The following is a 22,335-nucleotide window of genomic DNA, read 5'->3' on the forward strand; positions in this document are numbered from 1 at the left end:
TTGTCTTAGGATAGGGGGTAGAATTCATTTATGGCTATTAAGACAGTAATATTGATAGCTGTCCCTTTCCTAGAAATGTTAACCTATCACATGTAGAAATTTTAATCTTCATAGCCTCTCAGGAGATGGACGGTGATAACTTTCAAACACAGGTGATGACAAAGCTTACCATGACATTCTATATGTTTATCAGGAATTTAAGTACCAAAAAAAAAAAGGCCCCTTTGCCTGTGAAGGCCAAGGCCTGGCTGCCTGCTTCCATTGAGTCTAGATGTGCCTTCTATAGCTCTATGTGGGTTGTGATGGGTGTTGCCACTAAATCTGCCTCAAATCAGTGAAGCCCCAAAAGAAATAACGAGGTGTGGCTCCCCACTCTGACAAGGTCCTCTTGCCACACCTGGGGCCTATTGGGTGTGTCTGACTCCTACCATGAACTTGAGTGTAGAGGTCTGTGAATATTCAGATAGCAAAAGACTCGTGCTTAAGCGCTGCTCCTGACCTCTTTTCACAGCTCATGTTCCTTATCACCTTTGTGATGAGAAGTGTAAGCCAACAAACCTTTGTTTAATCATAAAACTTCTGCATTGAAGTAAAACTAATTTAACTAGGACCACAGCCCAGGAAGGGGAGGCATCCCTTAATTCCTGTCAAATTCTAAAGTTCTCCAGCCTTACTCCAGGCCATGTTGTGTGAACCTGAGTGGTATTTTTTAGCCCCTGTGCTTCCTCACCACGTCCTCCCCACTAGGACTTTTACACAGGCTGTTGGGTCTCTGCACACTGCTTTCAACGCCCTCCCCCCTTCACCAGTTAACCTCTCACTTTAAAACACGTTCAAGCTTTACCCCCTCAAGGGCCCTTTTCCCTCGACTGTGGGAACCTCCCTGTGGAGGCAGGTAAGGTGCTGGTGACTACTCCATGCTGCTCTGTAGGCTGTGGCTTTATTGGGGGTGATTATCTGATGACTTCTTGCCTTCCCACCGGACTGTCAGCCCTACAGCAGGTAGTCTATTCTTTGTTGCCTCCCCAGCACTGCATGCAGCACCTGGCCCATGCAGACATTTGAGTAAATTTGTTCAACAAATAGATGAAAGCACAAGAAGCAGCAGCTTCTATTGTTACTGCTATAATGGGCGCAAAGCTGAAAAGGCATAATTGAAAGTATGACTTCTGTACAGAAGAAAGCCTTTTAATGCAATAGCTTAACACACAGTTCAACAAATTCAGTCAGTTCAAATTAACTTCAACATATTACAACGAACTAAGAAGCCTGGAGGGGCCACCACTTTGGGGAGGGGGGGTGGGGAGGCAAATTGCTGCCCAGAATGGAAGGATACTGACCTCAAGGAGGCCCCTCTCCCCATCCCAAGAGGTGTGGCCATAACCATCGGGCTCTTGCAATAGCTTAGGTACCTCCATGCAGAAGGCAGCAGCACAGAGTCAAGGGCAGAGCCATCTAGGGAACACAGCTCTGCCTTCTCACCAGAGCAGGGCCTGGAAAAAAGGCACTGGGGCTGACACAGAATTCTGTGCCCAAGACAGGGTGGGGACAGCAGCTGCAGCACTGGAGAACCAGCTCAACAGGCCGCTCTGGGTGTAGGTGGGCCAGGGATTTTAGCTTCTCCCCCACCTCTACCCAGGAGCTCAGTTCAGATTAACTGCAGAGAGGTGAGGTCTGATGCAGCTACAAAGGCAGCATTCAATCTGCAGCACACTTGGGGCAGGGACAAAGCCAAGTGCTTTGCTGTTGAGGACTGCTTGTCTGATATGCTAACTGAGGCAGCAGGGTGGGAACAGGGCTCTAGCTTCACACTCAGCTCTAGCAAGGACCTTTGTGGTGAAACCATGTCTGTGCTTGACTATGCTGGCTTAACTTGAACAAGCAAAGCCTCTCAAAGGTGGAGGCCACTGCTGTCGGAGGGGCTGAGGAGGGTATTTCAAAGCTCCCTGTGGGGCATGCTAGGTTTCGGGGGTGGCTACAGGGGAGGACACCCCTGGCTTCTCTGGGAAGGGCAGACAAAAGGTTCTTGCTGCCCTTTAAGGTTTTATTTCAGTTTCTGGTTAACTTCCTGCCGTAACTTCTGTGCAGGGCCATTCCTGGGCTCAATTTGTAGGAGGCTACTGATGTCTGCAAGGCTGGATTTATAGTCCTAATGGGGAAGAAGAAAAGTGTGGGGAAGGGACCTGGATGAGGTGAAATTCAAATGGATGGGGACAGCTGCTGAGGCAACAGTGTCTTAAAACCCAGCCTCTAACTGCCCTGAGCGACCCTGGGCCTTGGAGGAGAAGAAACTTGGCAGGAACCCGCTTACCTCACCTGTACCCTTAATGAATAATGGCATAAACCCCTGCAGCTATGTTGGTACCTTGGGCAGGCCCTGTTACCTTGAGTGACTTGTAGGCTTGAGCCCGTCTGTACAGTGCTTTCACGTTCTTGCCGTCCAGCTTGAGGGCTTCTGTGCAGTCCTTCACTGCCTCCTTGTCCTGATTCAGGACCAGATGACAGAGTGCTCTGAGGGGAAAGACCATCGCAGAGGTTTAGTCACTTCTGTGGGTCCCTGCAAGCCAGGAGGTAGGTGAGGAGTGACCTCTGGATCGTTGAACCTACTCTGTGCTGACTGTAGCTTCTTCAATCCTACTCCCTTTTTACAGATAAAAAAAACCAAAAAGCTTTTACAGCTGGCTCAGAGGGGGTGAAGAGCGTTGCCCAAGGTGCCACAGCTACTAAGGGCCAGACCCAGTTCAAACCAAGTGAATCTGAACAACTCCAGACTCCATCTGGTTCTGTTACTGTGTCTGCTCCACTCTCCTCAATTAGGAAAAAGTCAAGTCATCCTGAAACCTTCCCCTTTACAGATTAAAAATATTTACCGTTTGAGAAAACACATAAATACTAATCAATAATAAGCTGACATGTAAGTGGTGAATATAATGAGATGGTGAATACAAAATGGCTAATAAAGCAAATATAACAAAATACTTTAGGATATGGATGGTAGGTATATGGGTGTTCAGTATTTTTCCCTGACAAACTCTAGAATCATGAATTAAAAAAGCAGGAACAACCAAACAGGAAAAACTTGGGCTGAGGATACAGCTTAGTAGTAGGATGATTGACTAGCATGTACAAGGCTCTGGGTCTACCCCTAGCATTGCAAAAAAACAAAAACCTAAACCCTACCCTACCCCCCGAAAAAGGAAAAAATCTAGTATTTTGGTGATTTCATAGAATATATAAAATTAAAGAAAAACCTTCCTGTAGCAATTTAAAGACAGGTGTAAGCCAGGTATGGTGGTGCATGCTAGTAATCCCAGTGGCTTAGGAGGCTGAGGCATGCAGATCTCAAGTTCAAAGCCAGTCTCAGCAGCTTAGCAAGGTCCTAAGCAACTTTGCAAAACCCTGTCTCAAAATAAAAAATGGGCTGAGGATGTGGCTCAGTGGTGCCCCTGGGTTCAATTCCTGGTACCAAATAAAATAAAAAATAAATAAATATAGGTACTAATTTACTGGCACTCTTCTTATTGAGAGGAGGCTGTGTTTGTGACTCTGTTCTCTCCCCTTGAATTCAGGCAGGGTCTGTGACTGCGCTGACCAAGAGGAGGGAAGAGAAAGGGATATGATGCAACTTTCAAGGCCAGGTCATAAAGGCCTTGTTGGTTCTGCCTTGGGTCTCTGAGAACACGTACTCATGAAGACTTGAGCTGCCATGTCAGCAGCTAACTACTCTGAGGCCACCAAGCTATGAGTAGGCCAAGCCAGCGAATAGGGAAAAGCCGCCATGAGAGACAAAAAGGTGCCAGCTTGCTCTAGGAATCCTTTTTTTTAGCCACTGAGCCATCTCCTACCTCTTTTGATTTTGAGACACAGTCTCACTATGTTGGAATAGAACCCAGAGCCTTATACATGCTAGTCAGTGTTGCTAGGCCCTGCTAAGTTGCTGAGGCTCAGCCTCCCAAGTTGCTGGGACTACAGGCATGGACTACCATGCCCAGCACTTGCTGTAGCAATTCTGTCCCCTAGCCACATGTCATTCCAGTGGGTGGCACACATGTAATGACTCTAAGCCCCAACTACCATCTTGCTGACCCTGAATGAAAGACCCCAAATGAGAACCAAGTGAATCTGAACAACTGAATTCCCCATACTACTAAAGAAATGGGTTGTTATAAATTATTAAGTTTTAGAATAGTAGTCCCTGATTTAAACTTTGAACACAGAGCAATTCTAGGGAAACTAAGGTTTTCTCCCAATGGGCTCTGGCAATTTAAAGAATTAACCAAGTTTTGGGAAAGTAGAAGAATCAAAGCATATAAACATTATGTACTGTATAGTGACTTCAGAATATAAATATTAAGATGAATGTAATTATATATGACATCTAAAAATTATATTTAAGATGATAAAAGTGACTTTGGCCTATAAAACAAAGACCTTTAATTTTTGGAAAGTGGAATGATTTTGTATCCAGTTAAAAGGGGTTAAATTACAAAGGAGTCTGGAATATAACATGAGTGAGTAAAAAGGAACATAAGTTTGGGATCACAAAGATCTGGCTTGCGGCTGGCGGTGTGGCTAGCATATGCACAAAGTCCTGGGTTCTATCCCCAACACTGCAAAAAAAAAAAAAAAACAAAAAAACAAACCAAAAACAAGACCTGTGCTGCCACGTATAAGCTATTTACCTGTATACTCATTAATTCATCTTTCTTAGCCAATCTGGGTAAAATGAGACTATGCCATAAACCAAACTACTGTTTTGAATACTAAATAATTCTCATAGGGAAGGGTCATTCCATATAGCAAGTTATAGATGCTGGGTACCAAGTGACGGTGTGCATTCAAGTCTTATTAGCACAAAGAGTAAGCGGAGGACTAGGCACTGTTCCACACAGATGCATATGCATGAGTGGGCCATTACAACTGCATCCAGGATGTGCTAAGCTTTCAGTCACAATGGATGAAAATTCAGTTTTGTAATTGGTCCTCTAAATTAAGTTTATAAATTCAATGCAGTCACAACCAAAAACTGTTCAACAAAACAGTTTTTGGAATTTGTCAACATGATCCTAATGCTTAGCTGGAACAACAGGTGTAGGAGAACAGCCAGGGATACCTCAATTAAGAATAATGGGGGGGCTGGGGATGTGGCTCAAGCGGTAGCGCGCTCGCCTGGCATGCGTGCGGCCCGAGTTCGATCCTCAGCACCACATACAAACAAAGATGTTGTGCCTGCCGATAACTAAAAAATAAATAAATAAATATTTAAAAAAAAAAAAAAAAAAAAAAGAATAATGGGGAAGGGGCTGGGGCTGAAGCTCAGTGAAAGATTGCTTGCCTGGCATGTGTGAGGCACTACATATAAATAAACAAAATAAAGGCATGCTATCCATCTGCAGCTACAAAAAAAAAAAAAAAATGATGGGGCAAAGATCAGCTTTACAAGACATTGAAAAGCAAGAGCAATTAAAACAATATGGCACAGATACATTTGCCTAGAGAACGGTATTTAAGCCAGACTTAGTGGTGCATGCCTATAATCCCAGTAACTTGGGAGGCTGAACTAGGAAGGAAGATCACAAGTTCAAGGCTGAGGCAATTTAGCAATGTGAGACCCAGTCTCAAAAAATTAAAAAAGAGGTGGGGATGTTGTTCAGTGGTGTCCAATTACCAATAACAAACAAACAAAAAACAGTAAGCAAAACAAAGTACTATCCCAGATATTTCCACAAATGTGAAGTGAATGGGCTACAGGCTTCCTTTTTAAGTTAGCCTGGCAAATTGAGGCACCCCTGGTCCAGAGAGTAAAATCACAGGGTTCAAAATCCCACAGTCCAAGCTTTGTCTTTTCAACTGTTTTGGCAACAAAACCACCAGACCTGGAACTGATATGAGACTACTTAGTTTCTGCCATCCCATGTGAATATGGAATTTTCATATTTCACTGAAGAAAAACTAATAATTTCAGTAAGCTGCCCCATTCCCTCCTGGGTTTTACATAATTCAGTATATGGACTGTATTACCTTACTAAAATCTAAAACACATTTTATTCCAAGAGTTTTGAATAAGGAATAGTAAACCTGCATCAGATTAAAGATAAGTGAACACAAGAGTGATAAGTACATGTTGGTAGGAAAGGAGAAACAGATTTGTAACATTTTATAATCAATATTTGGATGAGATAAAGTCCTTGATGACTGTCAAGTTTCTGACAGAATATTAACAGATCTCACTGGAGCCAGACTCCAATTCTGGCATCACTGTTTATGGGCCGCCTGAGCTAAGGAAAGCCCTTCCTTCTGAGCTTTGGTTTTCTCAACTCCAAAACAGGAAGACCTCCTATCACCTGTATCTGTACCTCCAAGCACTACTGTAAAGCAGTGAGTCTCATATAATAAAGGTATGATATTCTGGCTCCAAGGCCTTCACTGCTAGTGGTCACTGATAGCAGCTCCTCCCAAAGAACCTTCCACCCACAAAATCTAATATCTCTGGCTGGACTGTGACCCTCCTATTCCCAGGCCAGGCAATCACTATTCTACTCCCTGGGCTCTGGACCAGTTCTCTGACAGAAACTGCCAATATTTTGGGGTCTTGGAGAAGTCATGGGGTAAGGGAACAAGAGGAGGGTGGTGGAGAGGCAAAGACTCATTTTGAAGTTGTTTTCAGTAAGCACATGGCTTTTACTTTACTGTATGCTTACTTGGGGTAATTAATGAAAATTTTGGGGAGTGGATCTAACAAAGCCCAGGCTACTCTTTGGTATCCCTTAGTTTCTACCCCTATGAGAGGGCAAATGCCACCGGCAATGCCTAGCTCACAGTGCCTGTAACTGGTATGAACATGTTTTGAGTTGTAACATATGACTAAACGCTAGGGACTGAAGAACCTACCACAGTTGGAGAGAAGACTATGGAACAAATCATTCAATGTTCTGAAATCCCCCAGGCCAGCAGCTGTGTAGAAGATACCTGTTGCTGTATGTGGTAGATTCCAGGTTACTAAACAAGAGGCTTTCATTGTACTTCTCAATAGCTTTCTTATGGTTGCCCTTCTTTACAAGCTCATTGCCTTCTTCCTTCAGAACTCTGGCTCTCTCCACATCCCCAGCAGAAGGCACTAGATACAAATTCAGAAGAGGAAAAAACCATAGAGCAGGTGCCAAATGAGATCAATGAGATCTCTTCAGTATCATCTCTTCAAAGTTGTCTATAATCCTCTCTCCCCCAGAGACTGCCTACACCATTGCAGATCCTCCTTCCTGATTAATGGTTTCTGAGAATTTAACACTTTTCATTCAGAAAAGGTTGGAGCCTCCTGTTATAAACATATTAATACACACACATGATAAAAAAACAACCCAGGTTCTAGTCTTGGCACTGTCACTTGGTACTTGGAATCCATCTTGCGTGACCACTGAACTTTTGGACTTCAATTTCCTCACCAACACATGCAGAAGAATAAGTATTAATAAACAAGCATCTAGTGAAGAAAGCCTATAAAGTTTAAGGCCAGCCTCAACAACTTAGCAAGAATCTGTCTTAAAAATTTCAAAAAAAGGGCTAGTGATGTAGTTCAGTGTTAGAGTGCCCCTAGCTTCAATCCCCAGTACTGCAAAAAGGCTGTAGTTTCTGGATTTTCAGAAAAGTGGTGAAGACCAGGCACTTCCTGTTTTGGTCTGACCTGCACTTCCTGTTTTGATCTAACCTGTGAGTATTCTCCCTCACCTTACACGTTCATCTCTGCTCCAACCTTGTTATCTGGTAACAAAGTTAAAACTCAAAGCTGCTCATGCTGGTGTGGTCAAGCCCTTTACTGCTTGGCTCTAGTTAATTGTTCTGGCATCTGTTCTACATCACTTGCTTCTTTAATCTTTAAAAACTGCCTTTAAAAAACAATATTTATGGGCTGGAGTTGTAGCTCAGTGGTAAAGTGCTTGCCTTGTATGAGTGAGGTGCAGGGTTCAATCCTCAGCACCATATAAAAATAAATAAATAAAGGTATTGTGCCCATCTACAATATTTGTAACAAGGGCAAGATTATAGGAACAAATAAATTCTGGAACTCATGCCCCTGCTTAAGAAACAGAACACACTAGGATCTTTAAGGTCCTGTAGGTCCTTCCCCAACTCAACCCACTCCTGGAGGAAACTATTATCCCCATTCTGTGCTTTCTCTGGTTTTGTTTTTAAAGTGTAGTTTACCTATATACAATAAACCATTTGTTGTTTACTTTGACTCTGAACTTCATAAATCTATGTATATGATTTGGTCTTCTTTTTCCCCTCTCAGCATTATATTCCTAAGATAATTTGTGTTGATTCATGAAGGTGTAGTTCATTCACTTTCATGGCTGTAATATCACGCAGATCTGTCCATTCTCTTAACTGTAGAGATGTGAGATGTTTCCAGTTTTGTTTTTACTATTACATTCATTCTGCTATGATCATTTCTGTCCTTGTTACGTGTGCACGAGTTCCTCTAGAAGTAAACCAGTGGGCTGCAATACACGCACAGCTCCAGGTATTCCTGGGCTCTGCAACACACTCCTTACTTCAATCATAACTCATTCCTACTGTTCACTTTGTGCACTTTTACTTTCCAACTCTTTCCACTGTCTCTGCCAAGAATTCTGCTCCCTTCTAACCTCACCTCATTTTTCCAGGTCCAGCTGAAACGATCGCCCCCATCACCATCTCTTCTGTGAGCCTTTCCCCGATTCCAGCAAGCACTCGTAAGCCAGCTCTTAAAACAAACTTTCTGAACACTAAAGACTTGTATTTTAAAATGTTCTGCTTAAGTGTCTCAGGTCCTCAACAGACCAAGAACTTCCTGAGAGCCACGGCTGCCTCTGTCTTCTGTATCACACTGCTTAACACAAAATAAATCATAGGTGCTCTGAATTCATCTAGTTATTAGCACCCTACATTTTTACTCCAGAGAAGAGTGGGGGAACACTTACCAGGCTCCCACAAACCAGAATGAATGCTACCCATGGCCTGGAAAAAGAAATAATTTCTGCCCTCCCATAATAACTAAAGGTCACATGACAGGGCTTTAGCCTTGCTCCTTTTTGCACCTAGCTTGCTGGGCTAATTCCTTTGGTTTCCTGTAAGAGCTTTCCTGTGGAAAGTCTCCTGTTTGTGGCTACCTAGATTTCTGTTTTTTTACTCATCCTTCTCCAAGATTCATACAGTGTATCCTCCTCTAGTTATGGAAGTAGCATAGATAGCTTGGGGCTGAACTAGTCACAAAAATCTCATCCTCTGGCCTATGATCAATTAGAACAGGGGGTGGCGGGGAGAGAGAGACAAACACACACAGACAGACACGGACAGACAATGCCTGACCAAGAGATTTTGGGGAAAATGTTCTTTTACTAGTGAATTATGGACACAAGGGACTTTCTTTCTTCCTCTAGGTCATGAGGCATGGTGCATAGCTGAAAGCTAGGAACTGGTACAGCTACTTTATCACTAGGAGGTGAGCCTGTCTGAAGTCAAAGCTGAAAAACAACATAGAAGAGAGCAAAGAGAAGTACTGAGAATTGAAGTCAAAGAGTCTGGTAATGGCCTTGCATGGTGCCTGTAATCCAATGACTTGGGAGGCTGAGGCAGAAGGTCTGCAAGTTTAAGTCCAGCCTCAGATACTCAGTAAGAACCTGTCTCAAAATTAAAAATAAGAAGGACTGTGGATGTAGCTAGTGGTAAAGCACCCCTGGGTTTAATCTCTAGTACTGGGTGTGGAGGAAGTAGTGAATTGCTGTGGCAAACCTCTCCTGAGCTTTTCAGCTATATGAGCCAATAAATTCATTTCACTGTTTTAATAGTCTTGTAATCAAAAACATCCTCAGTGACACATCTCAATGCTGCCAGAGGACTGGGAGCCAATACTGTATGCCCATGTACCAGGCTGGAGCCTGGCCCGCCCCACAGTTTCATCCTTAAGGCTATGAGGTAGCTGCATTGCCACCTCACAGCACAACTCAGGAGATGATATTTAAGAAGTCAAGACTTTTTCATTTTGTTTTGTTTTAAACTTTGTTTACAAGATTATTTTTTATAACCCAGCTAAACAAGGCCAATTTTTATACAACTACTCTAAAGAAAGGGTCTAAGGCTCTCTGGACAGGAGATGGTCACAGCTTACCTCTGCTCTTTGTAGTTTCTTTGGATTTGTTTTTGGTTGACTCTTTGTTTTCTGAAGGCAAGGAATTCCACCTCTTCTGGGCTGAGACAGGCACCACAGGGATAGAGGGTAGCTTCAGGCGCCACTCAGGCCCAAGTGAATCCATGAGAGCTCTGGTCATTCTGGAAGGGAAGGCAGGATTGCAGAGAGGTTTTCAGCCAGTTCAAGAAGATAGTCCTCCTTTTGCACACCCAAGGGAAGTAGGCCCTTTCAGAAAAGCCAGTTATGATCCTCTCCTGGTCTGAACCATTTGTTTATATCCTCTGACACACCACCGAAGAGGACAGGAGTCTGCCATCTACAGACACCTTATCAGATCAGCCACTGTGACACTCCTTCCCTTGCGCTTGGCCGCACTATGTTAACTTTAAAGCGGTGATCTGTTGCTTGTTGAGGATACTTAAGCTCTGTCCCCAAAACATTATACACTCCCCAAGGAAAGATTCTGTTTTATGTTTTCTCAAAGAATCTAGTACAAAGGCATGCAAGCACCTGATAATGCTCAGAGATTTCTCTAAAATGCATTTTTTTTTTTTTTAATGGTGCTGGGGATTGAACCCAGGGATTTATGCATGTGAGGCAAGCACTCTACCAACTAAGCTATATCCCCAGCCCTAAAATGCAAATCTTAAGTCATTCTCCAACCTTAAAACTTCTCAGGGTTCCCATTTCCCTAAGTTAACATGCATCCCCTTTTCCACTTTTATTATGTACCATATTCCCTCCTAATCCTTATGTTTATTTTTTCTTTACCTGGAACAATTTCTCCCATTTTCCATTCCCACCTTCTAGGTCCAGCTAAGTCCTACTTATTAGGCTCTCAGCTTAACATGCTACTCTATGATCATGTCCATTTTGTTAACTGATCTCCAGCACCTAGCACATCACCTGGCACCCACTAAGGTCTAATAAGTATGTGATGAATAGTCATATACTTCTGCTCTTACAGCCATGTTCCTGGGTTACAAGGATAAAAATCACACAGACTGATCTTACTACAAATTAATGATCTCCAACAAGGTCACAAAGCTGTTTTCCTGATTAACTTAGCTATATCAAATCTCTTAAGCTGTTTTCTAACCTTTCTCTTTTTTCAAAGCAAACTTTCTCATACCCCAAATATAAACCTACCTGCCAGGGACTCAAACCTTCCTCTCTCTCCTGTCACAATAGCGGAGACAACAGTGACTATCCCTCCAGATGGGATGGACCCCATCTCCTGCCTCTCAAGCAGCATCTCCCTTGCCTTTATCTGCATTCTTTCTCTCTACTGATTCTAACTGTCTGCATTTAGGTCCCTTTAAGTCTTTGTTCACTAAATAAAATCCTCCTATCCATCTACCATCCCAGCTATACCCCCCCTGCTTTCTTTCACGTCAGATTTTCTGCACTCTCTGCCATCTGGCTTCTGACCCCACTGAATGGCATCCACCAGCATCACTAGTGACTATACGTTTAGCTGACTTAAGCTTCTTGGAATACCGGACATTAATGACATCTCCATCCCTTCTTAAAATACTCCTTCACTGTGGCAACTAAATGCCCCACATTTTCTTCCACTTCTCTTCGCAAGTCCCCAAATGGTGGAGTTTTTCAAAGTTCCATCTTCTTCCCACTACATACTGGCTGTGGTGTTATTTTTTTTTTTTCCTCCCACATCTTCAACCTCTGTGTTGATCACCCTCAAATTTCTATGTCTTGCCTACTTTTCTCTTTTACTCCAAACCAACGTAAACAGCCTTCCTTACATCACAGTTACCTCCACGGCAACAGGCCAACAACCTAGATGTTCTCTGCTGTTCTTCCCTTCTCACCACCCCCACTTGCTAAGACTATTAAGATCCTAAGTGTCCTCTGTTGTGCCACTCTTCTCTCTACTATCTCTCCCTTCTCCTGGACTGCTGCATGCTCCCTTCCTACTTTGTTCCTTCATGTCATCACTCAACAATAAGCTTTTCTACAAAACACAAATCTGTTCATGTTGCTTCATGGCTAAAAACCTTCTTAAGATGCCTCACTCACTCAGGATTAAGTCCCAGCCCCATGCACCAGGCCCTGTGTGACCTGGCCTCACTAATTCATCCCAAGATGAATTTCCCATCTACCGCACCATGTGGAATGGATGTTTTACAATTCCTGTAAAATGTTGGGCTCACTCACCCTTGTACATGCTGCCCTTCTGCCTTGCTGACCCTCTACTCCAGATCTCTTCTGTCAGTCTTTGCTCACCTCCCCTGAAAAGCCTTCTCTGGCCTCCTTCCTCCTAGTTGGTGAGAGGCCTCCTTTCTGTCCTAAGAACCCTCTGTGCTGCCTCCTACTGTGTGACTTAGCACAATGTACTGAGGGTGCCTATTACTGATGTCTTCTTGAGACCAGCAGCCCTAGGAGGATAGGAAAAGTTAAGTCTTGGTCAGCAGCCCAGGTTCTGGTGTGAGATCTGATATTTTGTTGAGTGATAGAAATTAAAAGGAGGCAAACAGAAAACACAGGATGCTGACAAAAGTCAAGCAAGAAATAAAACACTTAACGTGTACTAGGAGGTCAAGGGTTTGCTATTTTTTTGGTTTTCTAGCAGCCCTCATAGGAGAAACATAATCAGTTATACAAATGAGGGTATTTATGAGATAAAAACCAAACATGGCTCAGGAGACCAGGAAGACATTTCACCTGAGGAGCTTCATGGAGGGGTCATAATATAATACTGTAAACTACATCCACAAACAAAATCCCTACACGCTGAGTCCTGGTTGCATATGCTTGTGCATTACTTTCCCAGTTAGAGTTAGCACTCTGAGGACAAATGGGATCCAAATCTCTTTTTTTACTTCCCCTCATGGAATCTGGCACAATACCTTAAAGAGTTCAATAACCGTTACTGTGTGAATGAACTTGCACATCCAGACAAAAATCAGTCAATCTCAATGATTCTGACTCCTTAAATACCTGCTAAAACAACAGCAGATTCTCTTTCTACATTTCATTTAACCCACATGCTCCTTAGGAAATTTCTAAGTATAGACAGACCTTGCCCAGAAGACAACTGAAGCAATGGCCAAAAGCCAATCGAGGAGGACAGGAAATCCCCATGGAGAAATCCTACAATGAATGTGAATCACCTGTTGATGCCTTCCAGGGCTGACGCCACACTGTTATCAATTTGCAGTACAGTCTTGTAGTCGACATAGGCCAGAGGATACTTCTCTAGGGCCTCATAGGCAGATGCTCGCCGCAGCAGAGGCTTCATGCTGAAGGGAACCAAGGCCAGTGCTCTAGAACAGGAGGCAAAAATATCATCTGCCTGATGTACTACCAGGGCTCTCGAATAGATCTTTCAGTCAGGGTCATCTGCAGCACTCAGTATACTGAAGGTAATTCTAGGGCAAGAGACACTGCAAAGAATGCTTAACCGTAAATAAAGACTTTTAAAGCTGGATTGAAGTAAGGAGGGGAAGAGGGCAAAAATCAATACTGTGAAATTTGTGTGCATGTATGTCAATTTTCATAGCTTCAATTCCCCCCAAAATTAAGAACTAAAGATTTGCAGCTTTCATGCTAACATGTTTCTAGACTGTGGCCTAGTGGTAATACCAAAAGGCTCTGCAGTCAGCTGGGATGGTATTTGGATTCCACCTCTGCCACTATGTAATCCTAGGCAAATCACTATTTCTCCAACTCTCTGCAACTCAGTTCTGGACTGAGAAGGATGATAAACACCAGAGTGATCTGAGCACTCAAGGAGGAAAACCTACCACAGACCCTAGGAGCATGCTCATGTCTCTGCTCCTGTCTACCATCCCTGCACAAATCTAAGGCAATGTCACAGGATATCAGATCTGAGAACACATTTAGCTATGTGCTATTGTAGCTATGATGAAATAAAGCGATATTAGACTGGCCTGGAGAGGAAGAGGTACGAAAAATTGTTCAATATCTTTTACAACTGTTCACTGATAAAGACCCATTTCCTTCTCTCTCCTTGGTTCTTTATAAACAATCTGTTAACCTGTATTCTATCTTTCTTTCTTTTCTTCCCTCTCACCTACACCCATCCCAGAAAATCACCTGGACAAGCAAGTCATAGGTCTGCAACCTTACCTCTCCCCAGATATCAAGTCTCATAAAGGCTGCAAAGCCTATGTCCAGCTGCCCACCCTACTTCTTTTTGAGCAGAAGAGCTGACTCCAAAGACACAAGTCAGGTGTCACAAGGATGGAGCCTCTCATTCTCAGTGGCCGGGTGTCACTTAGTGACACTTCCAAATAACTTGTCACAGATGTGACTGGTGGAATCCTTTTGAAGAAGAAAATAAGCCAGATACACCCGATCTCCTCTTCCAAAACCCTCAGGCATCCCAATGTTACCCTGGGCCACTTACGAATTGCAGTCTTTGATGCAGTCTGTGCAGTTTCCATCCTTTAAGTGGCATGCTGCTCGGTTGGAGTACAGAACACTCTCTTCTTCAGGGTCTGAAGAACCTACCCAGGTGGAGGCAGGAACAGAAAGAATATCATCAGAAATGGATGTCTCTGGACACTGGGACTCATTTCATACCTGGGCTCTCTAGGCTTTGGGAAAGGCAGCAGAGATGACTATAACCTGATCAGGCTTGTCTGCCAGATGGAACAGCATGTCTGACATAACAGTGGGGACACAGAGCTTTATGCCATACACAGGGAACCAACTAGCTCCTCCTTCATTCATTCTAGTACTGAACTTGATACTAGGTGAAAGATAAATATGAAACAGCTGGTTCCTGCTTCAAAAAATAATTTAAAAAAAGCTGTAACTACGTGAGGATGTGTATCTTATTATAGAAAGCATGTGAACCCAATAGAAGGGGGGGGAAAAGGAAAAGAACAATATGAGAAATGCCTGATAAGTAGATTAACCAAAGAAGTGTAAGGAATATATCACCAGTGAAACTTCACATTATGTACAACCACAAGAATGGGATCTAATTAGAATAAGTTATACTCTATGTATGTATAATATGTCAAAATACACTCTACTGTCATATATATCCAGAAAGAAAATTAAAAAAAAGAAAAAAGTTGTAGGGACATGAAAGCAGTTTTACCTGGTCAAGTCAGAGAGGACTTTGCCTGGTACGTGAAAACTAAGTTGGGAATGCCAGGACTTCAGAGAACTCAATCAGGAGGACTCAAGTTACCCATCAGGGAGAGCATTACTAGTCATTTCTCTAATGGCAGTCCTACCCATAAGCACACAGAAGATCATGTCCCTTCCCATGGCTACAATGATTTCCACATTTAAATATAATTTTCAACCCCTTCATACCCACTAGCGTGGGCCATAATTAAACAAACAGACAACAACAAAAACCCAGAAAACAAGCTGGGCATGGTGGTACACGCCTGTAATCCCAGCAGCTTGGGAGGCTGAGGCAGGAGGATCTCTAGTTCAAAGCCAGCCTCAGCAAAAGTGAGGTGCTAAGCAACTCAGTGAGACCCTGTCTCTAAATAAAATACAAAAAACAGGGCTGGGGATGTGGCTCAATGGTCGAGTTCAATCCCTGGTCCCCCTCATCCCCTCCAAAAATCCAAGAAAAACAGTGAAAATAATGGTTGCCTCAGTAACTCCACTTCTAGATATATATCCAGAAGGAGAGAAAACAGACTCCTTTAAAAATTTTGAAACATTCAGAAAATAATTTAAAATACTCATATCCACTGCTTTATTTAGCAAAATTATGGTTCCAACCTTTTTATTTTTGAGATGGCTAATGCTCTACCCATCCTCATCCTCATCCCTGTGCTCCCTCCCCCAGAGGCTGGCACGATTCTGAAGCTGGTATCTAAATTTTCAAGTATTACTTACTTTTATTATGTTTTCATAGTTAAGATACAATATTGTTTCGTGTCCACTGAAGCATTCCCTAAGTGGTATTTTATAGCCTATCCTCCTGAAACTTATTTCTTTCACTAAGAATCACGATACTACGTTAGTACCTGAATTTTTCACTCAATACCAACAATAACAAACATAATTAATAGCCAATTTTTTTTCTTCTTTACTTTGGCAGGCCTGAGACAGACAGTACAGGAATGTTATGGTTTAGATATGTGATGTCCCCTAAAAGCTCATGGGTGAGACAATGCAAGGTGGTTTAAGGGTGAAATGAGTGGGTAATGAGAATCCTAACCCAATCAGTGCATTAATCCCCTGGTAGGGATTAACTGGATGGTAACTGTAGGTAGATAGGGTGTAGCAGGAGGAGGTAGGTCCCTGGGGGCATGCCTTTGGGGTCTGTATTTTGTCCATGGGGAATAGAACTCTCTCTGCTTCCTGGTAATATATTCCCAGTTGCCTTTCTCTGCCTCACACTTCTGCCATGATGTTCTAGCTCATCCCAGGCTCTGAGGAATGGAGTTGGCCATCTATGGACTGAAACCTCTGGAATCATGAGCCCCCACATAAACTTTCCTACCTAAAATTATTCTTGTCAGATTTGTTAGTTACAACAGCAAAAAAGTTGACTAAAACAAAGGATAAGTAAAATACCTCCTGTACTTAAGGAGCAAGTACAAACACTTAAAACCTGTAATCCATCTCAAGTTACTCAGAAATAGCTTGGTGTGCTGGAAAGTGCATGAGAACCTAAAATCCAGGACTGGGAGGAGTGATAGAGAGCTTACCTAGCATGTGTGGCCCCAGCCTCTCCCCCCACTTCTCCCCCACACATACAGCTGAGAAGAAACCACAATCCAGCTGTGACCCTGTGCAAGTCATTCAACCCCTCAGATCTTGTGTGCTCACCTACCACATAAAGATATCACTTTACAGATTTGCTGCAAGGGTTCATTGTGTTAGGGTGCTCCCTGAGCTTCTTTCAGAATCAAGAAAACATCAGAAAAATGAAGGCAATTATCCACAAATTACCTAGAAAATTAGTAGCAGGATCAGAACCAAACTTTGGTACCCGCTAAGTCTAAACTCCAGGCTAGCTAGGGTGTTATAGTGGGGGGGGGAGGCAGAAATATCAATATCTCAGATTCCTTAGCAACTTCCTCAAGTGAGGCTGACATGAGGAAATGGGCCTAAAGAGAAGGCTTCCAGAAAAAAAAAAAAAGGGGTTAAATAACTTGAAATTGTTGAAAGTTTCAACAAAATGTGGAATTTTGGAAGAAGTCTAGCTAAATGACTAAACATTTGGACTTAGCAATCAGCCAGATTCATATTCAAATCCTGGCTCTGACATGTCCTCAGTGTGTAACCCTAGGGTAGGCAATTTAATTTTTCTGGATTCTTCATCTATGGGTGTCTTATCCATAGGGTCATAAAAAAGATAAATAAGATAATGTTTATTATGTTTAGCACACAGTAAAGAATTCAATAAATGCTGGCTGAGAAAACGAGAAAAAGACAGGCAAAAGGAAATAGGTACTAAAAAGTGATTTACAGAGAATCCATCCAGGGCTGTCCTCAAAAATCAAAGCTTTAACAAATGGGGACTCCTGAATAAGATACTCTGGAGAAGCTACTTTGTGCAAAGGTCTGTTGCTATGAACTGGAGGCCGAGAGAAGGGAATATGCTACTCCTCTGTTTAAAACTCTCCAATAGCTTTCCAGCAGGGAATAAAACCCAAACTCCTAAGGATTAAAACAGCTTTACAACAAGGTTCTACCTACCTCCTGTCTTTCTTATTCCCTCCAGAGGCTCACTATACTTTAACTCTGAACACACCTTGCTTATTTTCTCTCCCGGCCTTTCTAATAGCCGTTTTCCTCCCCCTGGAATGTTCGGCACCCTAAACTTTGTGTACTGGGCTTCTTATTCAGATATCTCCTCAAGTATCTCTTCTTCAGAGTTGTCCTTGACAACTAAAGGAGTGCTTCAGTCAACTCTATCCATCATTTCCTCATGTCTTCTTTATGTTCCTGGGCAGCTCTAAAATCACCAGGGAGGAAAGAGGCTGGGCCATAAAGCTTACTGCTTCAGAAACATTTGGAGTCAATCAGTTGGGAAAATAGTTTGTATTCAAAGCCAGCTCCGAAGGAAGACAGAGCAAACTGAACTGAAAATCCTGAAGGTGGGCAGAATTTTTAAAGAAGAAAAGACAGGGAAGTGACAAAAGACAAGAACTGTACGTTTGTAGATTTAGTTAGTCTCCCCTAGACATCATCTTTAATGCCTTTCAGCTTTGGATGGGAGTCCGCAGCCTCCACTCTCATCAGGTGAAGGCTATTCCCAATTTCCAATGGAGGAGGCAGATTCTCTTTCATTCATAGCCCTCATTATCTCAGATGTCTCGTTTATTTCTTTAGTAGCTTAAGACCCCCTACCTCAATAACCGTCTTTAATATAACAAATGCTCAACAAATATTCACTGAAAAATCAACAGCTGAGGGGTAAGCGGATTCAGTTATATCCTCAGGGATCAGAATGAGGCCGGAAAACTTAAGATGAGAACCAAGAAGGCAGTTCAAGAGCAGGTGGAAAGGAAGGGCCAAGGAAGTTTCTCGTCGAATGCCAAAGTCGGGAAGGGACCGGGAACTAACGGGAGGGCCCGGGGGGTCGGTCCGCCGCGGAGAGAGCCAGCCCCAGAAACACTGAATACAGTGAGGCCGGGTGCTGGTGGGGACTGGAGAAAGCGGGCCCGGAGGAGGAACCGGGGGGCGGGTTCATACCTCGCACCTGCAGCAACCGCAGCGCGCGGCAGTAGAGCGCGGAGGCCTCGGCGTACTGGCCGTTGCGGAAGCTCTGGTTGCCGGCGGCGCGGAGCCCCTCCACAGAGTCTGGGAGTTTGGGGGCCATCCCGGAGCCGGGCGGGCACACGAGGGCCGCCTCGGTTTCCCCCTGAGTGATGCGAAACGGCGTCCGGGCGGAAGCACCGGCTGCGACTATTTAGGTCCGGTAGCAAACCCGGCCACGAGGGGGCGCGGCCTTCGCCAACCCGAGACCCGTAGCGCCCCGCCCTCTGCGCGTGCTCAGTTTGGAACCTCTGTTTGCTTCGCGAGGTGGCTGGAGATTACCCAACTGGCAGCTGGGGAATTGGGCGCTCTGGATGAGGCCAATAAGGAGGATGTCTGCTCTCAGGGCACTTACGTTCTGGAGTGGCGTGACAAGCAATTAAATCATGAGCAAGTGAAGACGCTAATTTCATAATGCGATTAGTGCTCTTTAGGATAATGCCATACAAAGTGACCACGTGGGCGCTATTTTAGATGCGGGGCAAGGGAAGGCATCTCTAGGCGAGTAATAATTAGGTTGAGACCTGAGAAGGGAATGCTGTTCCAAAGGGGGAGCAAGTGCAACAGCCCTAAGGCTAGAAAGAACCTCACACCTCATACACTGTAGATACTGATTTAGTAAATAAATGCACAGATTGAGGGGTGAAGACTTGGAACTGAAAGTGCCTAAGTTTATACTTCAAGCCTCATCTGATGTCCCTCTCTGTCCTACTTGATTTTTTAAAAAAAAAAAAAAAAAAAAAAAAAAATCTCTTTGCTACCGGCAACACTAAGTTCTTTCTCTTACTGCTAGCCTTTCCTTGTTATCCCCTTCTGGAATTCCTTTCCAAACACTTCTACCTAATCCTGAAACAATTTAGAATTTCCAGCTCAAACATCATCTTCCATTCCTGCCCCTGCCCCATGTCACTCCTCAGCCATTGGTCCTTAGGTTTATCCTTATTTTATCATTTATCAGTCCCTGAGTGCCAGTATAGTTTTCCTCAAACACTGAGGTCTTTGAAGGCAGGAATAGGTCCTCTTCATTTTTGTCTAAGATTTAATAGGATCTGGCACCTAGCATGAATGTCTCTTGGCAAAATTCACATATTTAAATCCTTTCTAACCCCTAGGGTGGTGGTATTAGGAGGTATTAGGCCCTTTGGAAAGTAATTAGATTGTGGAGGCATAGCCATCATGAATAGAATCAGTGTCTTAGAGGCCTCCGAGCCACTTCTACCATATGAGGACACAGCAAAAAAGGAGTCATCTATGAACCCAGAAAGAGGTCCCTAACCAGACACTGCATCAACTGGTGCTTTGAACTTGGGTTTCTAGCTTCCAGAAATGTGAGAAATAAATTTATCATTTATAAGCTTCTCATTTATGGTATTTTGTTAACAGTAGCCCAAACAGAGCAAGACAACCTGAGTTGAGAATTATTCAGAATTTTAAATTGACAAATTATGATGATATTTACACTTTCATCCCCCAAATTGTTTTCAGCCTTTTAATTGTTTTGTTTTTTGGTATTGGGGATTAGACCAGAGGTGCTCTACCACAGAGCTACATCCCATCTCCAGTCATTTAAAAAAAATATTTTTATTTTTTAAAATTTTTTTAGTTGTAGATGAACACAATACCTTTATTTATTTATTTTTTATTGTGGTGCTGGGGATCGAACCCAGTTGTCTCATGTGTGATAGAGAAGTGCTCTACCACTGAGCCACAACCCCAGCCACAAAACATTTTTATTTTGGAGAGTCTCACTAAGGGTCTCACTAAGTTGTTGAGGCTGGCTTTGAATTTGTGATCCTCCTATCTCTGCCTCCTGAGTAGCTGGAATTACAGATGTGCACTACCACACTGGGCAGGCTCATGGTTTTGAATCAACATATAAAAGTATTGGCTGAGCCTGGATTGTGCAAATAAAGACATATCCTAATTCTAACACATTTTTACTTGCCAATATTCTCTCAATCTGTTTAAAGGAACTACCAGTTAACAGTGGGAAAAAGTGTTTAAATGAAATAAATTCTACAAATAATTGTCCAATAACACCTGTATACATTAGCCCACTAAGACTACAGTTACATACCTATTCCTTCCCTAGTAGAGCTGCATACACAATGTGGCCTTGATGAAATGGTTAACTCTGAGTTGAAAATCTGTCAGCTGCCACTGTAATCCCAGCGACTTGGGAGGCCAAGGCAGGAAGGTCACAAGTTTGACCTGGGCAATTTAGGGAGATTTTGTCTCAAACTGAAAAGGATTCGAGATGTAATTTAGTGGTAGAGCACCCCCCCACACACACTTCAATCCTCAGTATGGGAGGGGAAGTCACCTGCTAAAAAGTCACAACCCAAAGATATGTCAGCTGATAAATAAAAAAGACATGCAAAAATGTATGCAATGGAATAAACCTACTGTGCTTGGCTGAGGTTTGCTATTTAGATTTAAATAAAATTTAAAATTCGTTTTTTCATTCACATTAATCAGGTAAGACTAGTGGCTACCATTTTGGACAGCACATACACAGAACATTTTCATTACTGCAGAAATATTTACTGGGCACTACTGGGCTGAATCTGTGGAAAGAGGCCATCACGTCAGTCCATTACAGAAAAATCCTAGGAAGAGGACAAAGGAGGGATGTTTTTGTGTATCAGCTGAAACTAGAGTTCAACTAGTGAAGAAGTAGAAGACCACAAATACCTCCAAGGATACTTGGAGCAGCGACTCTCCAAAATGTGTAGAACTTGGCCTGTTAGGAACCTACTGTTTTGCTGGGTGTGGCGGCCCAGCCTGTAATCCCAGCTACTTGGAAGGCTGAGGCAGGAGGGTCACAAGTAGGAGACAGCCTGCGCAATTTTGCGAGACCCTCTCTCAGAAGAACTGAGGATGTAGCTCAACGGTAGAGGGAGGACCCCTGGGTCCAGTACCGTTACCCGGCTCAAAAAAAAAAAAAAAATCAACAGTCCTTATGGAGTCTGTGCTTCGCTAGAAACCGCAGTATCTGCTTCTGAAATGGGGAAACTCTGAAGCAGAGATGGGTTCCCAGCCCGGGGAATCCACAGAGACTTCGGCGAAGCGTTACGCACCCACACTGCTGCCTCCACACACCCGGGCCCACTGAGCACTCCGCCGCTAGGAGTCTCCGCGGCTCACCCGGGCCAGCACCATGTGACGCACTCCCGCACCACGTGATCCAGAAGCAATTCCCCGCGGCTCCGCCCAGCCCGCGAGCCTCACGCCGCTTCCGGTAGAGGCAGAAAGCGGAAGTGTGGGAGGGTCTGCGGGGCGGGCTCGGGGAGGTCCGGGGGAGGATGGAGCAGTGAGCGGGGCTGGGCCGCTGCCGGCAGCGCCATGGAGACCGTGCAGCTGAGGAACCCGCCGCGCCGGTGAGGGGCCACTGGATGAGAGGACGGGCTTGGGGCGAGAGAGGGAAAGGCGGGAAC

The 22,335-nt window shown here is 43.7% G+C and overlaps 2 protein-coding genes across 4 annotated transcripts in view; one reads left to right on the forward strand and one right to left on the reverse strand.

The window, feature by feature from the left end:
• Window positions 1-1,172: 1,172 nt before the first annotated feature.
• On the reverse strand, window positions 1,173-19,082 carry Tomm34 (translocase of outer mitochondrial membrane 34). 2 transcript variants are annotated; one of them, XM_015478792.2, is made up of 7 exons: window positions 18,836-19,082; window positions 14,562-14,661; window positions 13,303-13,455; window positions 10,148-10,308; window positions 6,970-7,117; window positions 2,385-2,511; window positions 1,173-1,493 (listed from the first exon to the last, which is right to left on the reverse strand). In XM_015478792.2, the coding sequence occupies exons 1-7, from the start codon at window positions 18,960-18,962 to the stop codon at window positions 1,479-1,481; spliced, it is 831 nt and encodes a 276-aa protein (XP_015334278.1). In that variant the 5' UTR covers window positions 18,963-19,082; the 3' UTR covers window positions 1,173-1,478. The 2 variants fall into 2 exon arrangements, with proteins under 2 accessions (XP_015334278.1, XP_015334273.1); XM_015478787.2 differs by having other exon boundaries at window positions 1,173-2,149; window positions 18,836-19,081.
• A 3,054-nt stretch (window positions 19,083-22,136) lies between these two features.
• Stk4 (serine/threonine kinase 4) overlaps window positions 22,137-22,335 on the forward strand; it is a 99,806-nt gene continuing 99,607 nt past the window's right edge. The window contains exon 1 of one of the 2 annotated variants that reach the window (XM_015478824.2): window positions 22,137-22,278. In XM_015478824.2, coding sequence (XP_015334310.1) covers window positions 22,244-22,278 — 35 coding nt within the window. In that variant the 5' untranslated portion in view covers window positions 22,137-22,243. The remainder of the gene's footprint in view (window positions 22,279-22,335) is intronic. The other variant, XM_015478814.2, reaches the window with a different exon arrangement.

The sequence above is a fragment of the Marmota marmota genome, unplaced genomic scaffold (assembly GCF_001458135.2).
Source record: "Marmota marmota marmota unplaced genomic scaffold, marMar, whole genome shotgun sequence".
Lineage (NCBI taxonomy): Eukaryota > Metazoa > Chordata > Mammalia > Rodentia > Sciuridae > Marmota > Marmota marmota.

Bases quoted from the DNA above. Each gene is read 5' to 3' on its own strand.
- Tomm34 (XM_015478787.2), bottom strand. From the start codon at position 18,962: ATGGCCCCCAAACTCCCAGACTCTGTGGAGGGGCTCCGCGCCGCCGGC. The intron at 14,662-18,835 runs GTATGAACCCGC...CCACCTGGGTAG, and splicing joins GCGGTTGCTGCAGGTGCGAG to GTTCTTCAGACCCTGAAGAA. The intron at 2,150-2,384 runs GTAACAGGGCCT...CTTCCCCATTAG, and splicing joins AAGCCTACAAGTCACTCAAG to GACTATAAATCCAGCCTTGC.